This window comes from Etheostoma spectabile, chromosome 6, assembly GCF_008692095.1.
Source record: "Etheostoma spectabile isolate EspeVRDwgs_2016 chromosome 6, UIUC_Espe_1.0, whole genome shotgun sequence".
NCBI classification, from domain to species: Eukaryota; Metazoa; Chordata; class Actinopteri; order Perciformes; family Percidae; genus Etheostoma; species Etheostoma spectabile.
In genome coordinates, this window is record NC_045738.1 from 6515602 (window position 1) to 6525754 (window position 10153).

The 10153-nt window shown below is 39.9% G+C and overlaps 1 protein-coding gene across 2 annotated transcripts in view; it reads right to left on the reverse strand.

Moving 5' to 3' along the window:
• The window catches only part of aplp1 (amyloid beta (A4) precursor-like protein 1), a 33738-nt gene extending 25114 nt beyond the window's left edge, over window positions 1–8624 (reverse strand). For both annotated transcript variants that reach the window (XM_032518317.1, XM_032518316.1), the window contains exon 1: window positions 8356–8624. In XM_032518317.1, the coding sequence (XP_032374208.1) occupies window positions 8356–8415 (60 nt within the window). In that variant the 5' untranslated portion in view covers window positions 8416–8624. The remainder of the gene's footprint in view (window positions 1–8355) is intronic.
• Between the last annotated feature and the right edge of the window lie 1529 nt (window positions 8625–10153).

The window sequence follows — 10153 nt, forward strand, 5'->3', positions numbered from 1 at the left end:
TAATATTAAAAGATTTTTTCATGAAGAATGACAAACATAATGCTGACAAAATGAGCTTTTCACATATGAGGATTTGTTACTTTTTAAACATTTCATATGACTGGAAACTGTATATCTTTGGGGAAATCAAAGAATTTTTCATCACTACCTTGGCCTCTGGGAAATTGTTGATTAATTACTCGGATCATTGCAAAAATCTACAGATCAATCAAGAAAATGATTGTTCGCCACAGCTGTAAACATATTTAGTACAATATAATACAAAATAAATTATAATAAAATACATCATTAGTATTAACATAATAAATATGATTAATACAATATACCATATTTACCAAAGTCTTGGCTGCTATTACACCACTATCAGTGACAGCATTATATTGTATTGTTTTTGATGATTCACTCTCGGTAAATCTCAATGTGGTGACTAAGCCACTGACATAATGATTAGTCATGTTTCTCTTATTCCTTATTCAGTGCCAGCACAGCCTGCGTGTTACAACACAACTGGTTAGCTTTCCATTTTTGTTTTACCAACTGTCCCTCCAAGTCAACCTTTAAGTATGTTCATACTCACTATTACACAAGATTAACAAATTTGAATCATCTAATTATCATTGGCAGCAATCACCTCACCAAGTGTCTTTGTGCATCATATTCAAAACAAGCAATTTTACATTTCAGTAGCACTAGAAAGCACAGTTTGACAAATCCACTGAGGACAAATATTAATGACAACTGAGATCATATAAGGCGGACATGTCCCGTCTTGCATTAGTCTTTGCAGTGTTATTTTAGACCGGATCACTCTGGTGAGATAATGCGTGCTGGCGGTGCAGCCTGCCAGTCTGTGCTCCAGAATCACTGAGTAGATTAAATATTAGTGTTATCTCATGTCCTCAGGCCATAAAGTCTCCACAGAGTGTCCTGCTGAAGGGAAAATGGTTTAATCATTGAGACAATCTGAACAGAAGACCCCTTACCGGGACCTGGAACCTCCATTTCTGATTTATGCTTTTATTACATTCTTTTTTCAAACCTCTACTAGACTCATGCGAAGTATCCAATTTGTAAGATGAGCGTGGTCGAGTATTGGCTGTTAACTGGCACAGCTTGGTCTTGGCGAGTACAATGGCCCTAAGCTGAGAAAAGAAAGGAATACCATTTCTCTCTTCCCATGACTGGCTGAATCTTATTGTTCATGATTAACAGCAGCCACAGCAGCACCTTAGTCCCTGTATCATCTATAGCTGCTTGCACCAGCCTGGTTGTTTATAGTAGGTAAGCCATCTATGTATACTGTATAAAATAGAGGCAGAGTCAATTGCAGGTAGCCTTTGGAGACTCTAATCTAGGGTTGCTGAATACTAAGCTTCGAGTTAAATGCTGTGGGAACATTTTGTCTCAAGGGAAGGGAGGGTGTGTTTGAGGAAATATGCACTCCTCTACAATAACACTATTTAACACTGGTAAATAAACAATTGCTGGTAATCCTTCTGGTTTCATATTTGGAAAAAATATCAAATGTTTGTCTCATTGAAATACTCATTGAATATCCAATACTTAATATAAGGCTAACTTTGCGGCTTCCGCATACACATCATAGATGGATGCAGCAAGTTTACACCAGTTGTCTGGGGATTGTCAAAAAGCATTTAGGGTGTAGGAAATCACTAAAAGACAATATGATGGCATGTATTTAGGGAAAATGGGTACAACCAACAAGCAGATTACAGCACAAACCTTACAACGTAACTCCTAATATTTGCTCAAAGAAATTCACTTTTAATTGTATTGGTTAATATTGGAAGAATATATGATGGTAATGCTTTTGTGTTGCGACAATAGAGAACCAGAGTTATGAGGAAAAAAGACAGATGGAGTCAGATGTCTGAAAATATCAAGAATAAAGAAAAAATGTAAAAAACAAGAAAAGAAATAAGAAAACGAAGGGTGAGTTTGAAGCATGAATTATTCAAGAAAAATCAAAGTATACACAAGGAAATTTAATAGATGTCAATGGCCACTGAAAGCTGCTGAGGCAGATGGGGGAGCAGTGTCTGTGAGAGAGGGTAGGGGAGGGATAAGGAGGGCCTCTGGGATGTGGCTGGGGAGGCTGGGGCAGAGACAGAGGAGGGATGAGGGGGGCAGAGGCAAGGAGGAGACAGGCGTGGGGATTTTCTTTTGTGTTCTGTAGAGCGAGCCTAGGGAGTAGACCTGGAGGGCGGGGAAGAGGAGTAAGAAAAAAAAAAAACAGGGTGCATGAAGAGAGAGGACTAGCATCGGAGCGTAGAGAGGCTGCGTGACAAGTGCCAAAGCCCCGTCGACAAGCGAGAGCCCAGACCTTTCCACGGCCTTTAATAATTGATGCAACTTCTGCAGCATGCCATCTTTATAAAGCAGCAAGTGTGTGGTGAATGTGTGTGTGTGTGTGTGTGTTTGTGTATTTCTGAGTTATCTGTGTAAGTGTGTGACCTAATTATGTATGTGAGTGGTTTCTACCCATCAATACCACAGTACCTTTGTTACATTTGGATTTCTGTCTTAGAAATGAGCTTTAAGTCAGTCTGACAGGAGCCGTGTGTTTTTTGAAGCCAATGCTGTGCAAATGATAGCAGAGTGAAAACAAGCTGCAAAAAAGTACATCCATTTCCCTTCATAACAGCTCCCAATGTTCCCCTGTAGAATGTTAATACTGGCCTGATCAGTCTCAGCGGACCCACCAACCCCACACTCTCTCCAACCCTGCAGCAACGGCCGTTAAGGGAATTAGATTTTTTACAGTCCCACTTTTAGTGCTTCACTCTGGCTACAGGGTTTTTTCTTGCCTCTGCACCCCTTGTCTCTTTTCAAGGCCACCTGTGAATACATGTACGCACATGACAGAGATGGATCTCTCTGCTCTTCCAGATGCTCGGACTGAACAGCAATAGGGCTGGGTTCCTCCATTAGCATGCACTCCACCCTGCAACCCACATAACATTCTACATGCTCTACATCACTTACACTATCCTCTCTCACCCTCTCTATTTCTCAGATCATCCGCCGTGCCAGGGCAATCCTCTCTCTCTATCTCTCCACCAGCCCTCTCTCTCTCTCTCTCTCTTTCCACCAGCCCTCAATCTGTTTCACTGCGCTCTCTCATTTTCCTCCTGAGCATGGAGGACAAGTGTTATCACCACACTGCAGATGCTTTTGAGGGGGGCTTCTTCTGAAACCTCCCACTAGCTGCGGCAGGACTAAACATCTCGTTTCGCCATGGCATTAAACTTTTCCGCAGAAATCCAACCCGTTAGGCTTACTGAGCCAGTTATGCAGGATGTGAAGACTTTGGGCGACAGTGATATTTCTGCCCTGCAAGCCACATGGATGTGATCAGAATGGCTATGCTGGTATCTCAATCCCTCTAGGGGACACTGAGCAAACTCATGACATGTGAAAACACACACATTAGAAACCTGGACACATCCGAACCACACAGTCCCATCTGGGCTTCAGCTTTTACCCACACATTTAACAGAAATTTGATCTGCAAGTACTTTGGGGGTGGCAATAGCTCAGTCCGAGTTGGGTTGGGAAGGGAACTGGAGGGTTGCAGGTTCAAGTCCCCATACGGACCAAAGTACGGAGTGTGGATTGGTAGCTGGAGAGATGCCAGTTCACCACCTGGGCACAGCCAATATATGTTATAGGTGACATTCAGTAGGTAGATGATGATAAGTAAAGTAAACTTTAGGAAACTGGAAGTTAATGTTAATGATTATGAAACAGTTGTGGAGTCTGGGAAGCCAACGAAATTAACTCATCAAATGCAGCGCATCAGGTTATGCGTGGCAGGTTGCAGAGATGACACAAAGTGATGATCCTCGCAAGCAAACATTATTAAACGCTGAATTGGAAATTACTCCCTTTCCAGCTGAGATGCACAATTTGAAGTAATTCAGTAAGGCCAGAAGATTGAGATTTGGCAGAGCTTTTCTTGAACCTATCAGGAGGATGCAAATGTACAATTAATGTCAATTTATTTACAGCAGAAGAGCTGGAAGAACTCCATGCCTGGGGACCCAAATACATATACTTTCTTCATTCACACTCTAAACAACTTGTAGCCATAATAGAAAATGAACCACCCCTCCCAATAACCCTCTAAACCGCAAAGCACAAGGCACGGTTTCAATGTTGTCGATTGCAAGAATGACCAACAGGGCGCAATAATATCATTTGTTCAATTACTAAGGCACTTTTACAGCTCTCATTTCACAATGACTCTGCAGGATTTAATCTTGGTCTTGTGAGTGTGCTGCACATCAAAACCATTGGAAAGGAACTCAGATACAGAGAACAGGGGGAAAACATGTGATACAACAAAATGGTATGTTTTATGCCCACTTGCCTGTGGATATAGTAGAGAATAGCAAGCGCACGGGAATCCATTAGTGGAACCAGATTATCTCTTGGCTCTAAAATTAATTAAGTGAGTGTAGGGCAGTGAGTGTGTGTCTGTGTGTCTGTGAGAGAGAGAGAGAGAGAGAGAGAAAGAGAAGTCGTTGTCCTTATCTTTCTTTCTTGTTTTTCCCCCCAATAAATCCTCTTGTGTTACTGCACTGAGAGGCAGATCGCAGTGGGAGGTGCATAGATCTGTATGGCTGTATTCCAGCATAAGGCCTGAAACTGCTGTTGGTGGAGATGTATTGGTGGAAGAGGGGGGTTACACAGCAGCTTTATGACTCACCATTTTTATTTTATCTTCAGCCATACTAAAACCTATGTCTTACTCTGCTTGTTCCTTCCATTTTCTCTTCCACCCTTTATGCTTCTGTATATGCTGAAACCTGTAGATATGGTGGGTTAGTTTCTACGTCTGTGACAACTCTTCTTCTGCAGCCTCTCTGGACTGGAGTGCTCAGGCTCAGGTCCACACTGCAGTCATTTATCTTGATAAATCCTTAAGCTGAGCATAGGTGTAGTTCCTATAGCTTCCTCTTTTTATGATTAAATATGGCTTCACACAAACACAATCTTTGTAGATTGCTTTCATTAATCAGATTTTCCTGTGTGGGGGTTTTGTTGTAGCAAAAACTGGGCACGTGAGTTCAAGTCTGGCTGTATGTGTTGTTGATAAGTGAGTATTCACAATGTCATTGGGATTCCCTAATGTATGTAATCTTAAAGAGTAGGTCTGGGTGGTTTGATGATATATACTGCAGGATGTTATGCCTTTTGTCAACTGTTTTCAAACAACCATTTCTGCAGTAGTGCCTGTGGTTCTTTAATATCTTGTGTTGTATTACATAATTGCAGGCAATGCTGCAAATCAATAACCTAAATGACAATATCAGATTTTCTTTTTAATATGTTTCCATTACTGCAATAAGGGTAATTGGATAGGTTACATTATTTGGTTTACTGGATTAGCCAAGACAAAGCTGTCAGGTAAATGTATCTAGTTTTGTGTTAATTTCCCAGAGAATAAACTAAATCATGATAGGGCTGTGTGATAACGATAAAATCCTCTTTAATGGTATATGTAATTCAATAGCATAATAAGAGCTGAAGCAATAAACAATTAGTCGGCTGACAGAGATTAATCAGTAGTCATTTTAATTATTAAATATTCATTTAAGTAAAAAAAAAATGTAGGCAAAAACTTTTAATATTTCCTGATCGGAAACTTTGGAGTGTGGAGTGTTTATTGGAGAAAACAGGATTCCTAAATACGTCAGCTTGGTCCTTTTTCTCACTATTTTCCTGACATTATAAAATGTAATTGATTAATTGAGAAAATATTGGTCAGAAACCTATACTGACTGTTAACAAACATAATTGTCAACAAATCCCGGAAAACTAAATACCAATGAACAACATGATCTAGGGATGAATGGAATGACGAACTCTCTAAAGAAATGTATATAATCAACAATATATATTGTTACAGCGCCCATCTCTATAGTATCACAATGTGATTGACTGTGATATGTTATCCATATTGCCCACACTTATTAAAGATGAAAGAGGACATGTAACCAACCACAAGGCTGTGGGAACCCAAAACCCAGCAAATGTAATGTAATTAAAATAGGGCTGCACGATATGAGGAAATTATTTAATTGTGATTATTTTGACTGATATTGCGATTGCAATATGATTCACGATAATGAAGGGAATGATCCTGTTTGTTTCATTATTCTCATTTTCTTTGACTAATATAAAATCTTACAAAACTTAAATGATTCTAGTGTGATTTTTGCAAGGATCTGTACCAAACAAAGACATTTTCTGTTGTCTGTAGGATACTATTTGTAGGCCGGGACAGCTCTGCATCATCACAATACTTCATTCAGAATGGTTTGACACATATTTTGCCTTTAAAAAATATTGCGTCCCTTTGCGATTTGGATATTGCACTAGTCCATATTGCAATTTCAATAAAGCTGCAATTTAATTGCGCAGCCTAAAATTCAAACTTCGTCTGCTCCATGGATGTCAGTCAGTCAAACTACATGATATAGAAGTTCGCAGGCTGTCCATGAAGGTGGTTGTTTTTGTCATTTTTTCATGAATGACCTATCTCAGTGTCAATTAGCTAAATGCTCTGGGTGCTGCAACAGGTACAGCAACTGCTATTGCAGCTGAGATACCCGGGAAGCCATTACTGGATTTAGCATAGGTGACAACCTGGCATCAATGTGTCTGTCTGATCAGAACACAGGACGATGCTGAATTTGTATATCAGCTAAAACAAACTAATCCAGAATGCAACGTGGAAATTTAATTTGATTACGTTTTGATTATCCCAGTGCACTGACACATTTAAATAAATTTCACTTTAAAAGAGAGATAAAAACAAATTGATCCAATTCGCACATTTCAGCTGAAGGAATGTTGAGTAAATTAAGGAAAGCTGACAGCTTTATTAGGACTAATACCACAGTGTAATCCAGCCCGCCAACCCTCTCACAGCGTAATCTTCAGTGTAAACCTTCATGGGTAGGTCTCCTTGTATGACGCTAAAGCCTGTTCCTTAGCATAGCAGTAATCCCGCTAAGGCTCTTAGAGAAGTGAAATTATTTCAGAGTGAAAGGAGAGGCTTTATCATGACTGCTACATACTCACTGTGGAAGATGGCTAATAAATAAACATCTCACAAATCCTCTTAGGAACTCAATATTCTACATACAATAGGGTCGCTTCATTCACTCTTCATTTCCAGGTGGAAAAGTACATTTGACCTGAAACAAGGCTCCAGCTGGGACATCATGACTCATCCACCTCTCCTCCACACTCACGCTCACCTCCAAACACCACCCTGCTCCTACGCACAAATGTCCATGCTCCAACCTCAATTCCTGCCATAGGTCTATTACAGTGGGGGGCATGATGGATGACTAAAGAGTTATCAAAGGCAGTGTCCATCAAACTGTGTCTGCTGTAAGTCGTGATGAGACAGGCGGGAGGTGGAAGCAGCTGGCGGCCCATTGATCAGTCGCTCTCTATCAGTGACTTTCACTATCTCCTCTCTACCTATTGATGGGAGACAGATGCCAACGAGATGACCCCATATCTCTCATTTGTATACTCTGTATTGCACTCTTTGTCCAATCAAAGTCACAGCCTCTTGGATGATCAGTTTATTTACATGCATGTTCAAGGCAACATATTTAGAAATACAGCTACATGCAAGAGGACGATCAACTGCAATGTGACTTTTCCTGATTCTCACTGAGAGATTACATTGGGAATTTTCTAATCTATTCACTGCTCTGTCATGAAGACCAAATGTAACACAAAACAGCAGTTGCATATGCATGACTCCATCCTGCTCAAGAGATGCACCACTCCTCTAAAGGACGGATGCAAGCTGATTCTCTCTCTGACAAGGCCAGATGTCCCATTCCAATGAAATGGGATTTAAGCTCCATCCTTGCACAGATCAAAAGGCCTATGTGACATTATTCATGTCCGACACAGGCCCAGACTTGACGCAGCGAGCCAAATGAACTGTAAACCACGTCTCTATGAAGTCTCTTATATTTACGTCCTGAGAGTGAGCTTCCATGCCATTGCAGTATTTGCATTTAAAATCCATTCACTGTCACTGCGTTTTCTCGGACTCTGTGTGTCGTTACTCTTGTTGACATAGGACGGAGCCCGAGGATGCATTTTCAAATGAAACCTGCCCTAGATAAGGGTGCGTGTCAGCAATATAGAGAAAGAGGCAGCTGTATGCGTGGCATGAGTAATGTCGATAAAACTATAACACAGCATTTTGTCCACATCGACATTCAGTTAAACGGACAGAAAAATTACATTACACCATCGGTAGGCTACAAATGGTTCAGATTGTCTTGCTCTTACCTCGACGTTCTCCAACACGCAGTAGGACAATACAGCCATCAATATTGCGGTATGTCCCATTTTCTCGCCTTCTTTTCTCTCTTTTTTTTTTAAAACGAAGTTGTTTTTGTTAAATAACTGCCTCCAACATACGCTGTCTGGTTACATGAGCTGAAGTGATGGACACTGCGTTCGTCGGGCGCCTTCCTGCGATATCTCCTGCGTCTGCGTCCTGTTCGCTCTTGCCAACGGGCTCTCCAATGGCAGCCTGGGATTTTAATGTGGATGAAGCCTGACAGAACCAAGCCCTGTTTCTGCGGGTATTTATCACAGTTTACTCATGGCGATCTCACGGTGGCTTAGTGAGGAGAGACATCTGGTGGTGATGGGTTGAGTATGCAGGACAGCCAGGGATCGCCATCCTGCTGATTGTCAGTGCGTCAGTGCCCGAAAATATAATTAACATATTACTTTGCAGTTATAATTTGTGAATTAAATAAAATGGGTTTCTCTTTCAGTTCAACAGCAAACAGATCAGGCTGTGTGATGACGTCACATGGGGGAATCCTTGAGCCATAGAGAATATAACTTAATGATCCCTACAAACACACATTGTAAGGCATATAAAATGCTCCTCTGTGAATAATGTGTTTTGTCTTATATGTTTTCCTACAAAATAACTCAAGTACTTAAATAATAAATATTCTTTAAACTGTACCTATACTACACTCATATGAATATACAAGCGCTACAGAAAATCATTCATTCCACAAGCAATAACACTTTTTAACACGTCATCACTGGGTGGTAGATGAGACTTTTGGACACCACACTACTGCACTAATGCAACCTGGACATTTGGTTTATTTACATTTACATTTTAGCATATTATTTAAGCAGTTGCACATTTTTGTTCCCCCATCCTATACATATTCAAGTATTTGTTCTTTTTACTTATTCGTATTATTATTTCATGTATATTGTATGTATGTATATTTTTCCTAGTATTTCATTTATATTTATATTTTTGTGCAATTTGTGACTGATTTTGCTGCTGTAACACAGGAATTTCCCATTTTTCTTGGGATCAATAAACATCTATCTATCTATCTATCTATCTATCTATCTATCTATCTATCTATCTATCTATCTATCTTTTAACGTTTTAGTTTTAAATCTACTAAAGCAAACCTGGGGCACACAAGTATTAAACCTGGTAATAAATAAAAAAAATTAAAAAAGTTACATACAATTACCCTCAGTTGCCAGTCTATTGGGAACAGCTAGGCAGCACTAATTACCACAGAGTGTTCCTAACATTTAGAATACATCTAAATGGGGTGGATTTTGTGTGCCAAAATGATCAGAAACTTGAATCAACACCAAACTGTTTTGACAAAACCTGAACATTATACACATCACAAAGGTAGTACTGTTGTAGACTACATTCATTTTAGATGTGTGACTTGGAATGTAGCCTATATTAATTTACTTATTGACTTTTCCCATTATTTGTTATTTTCTTGCAACATTCAATACTAAAAACCTCTTAAAATCCTTTAGTAGAGAGTGTTGGCTTAAAGGTCCCATTGCAAAAACATTTAATTTTATGAGTTTTTTTTAATATATTTTCATGCGTACCCCCAGCCATGGGCTAGAAATGGTGATAGATGTAAACCGAGCCCTGGGTATCCTCTCTGCCTGCTTTACCCGCCCAGAGAACTGAGAGAGAGAGACGTCATGGCTTTCATACTGTGGAGCTAGAACAGTGACAGTAACCTTTGGTATTAAAAATAAAATTTGGCATTGAAACAACAAA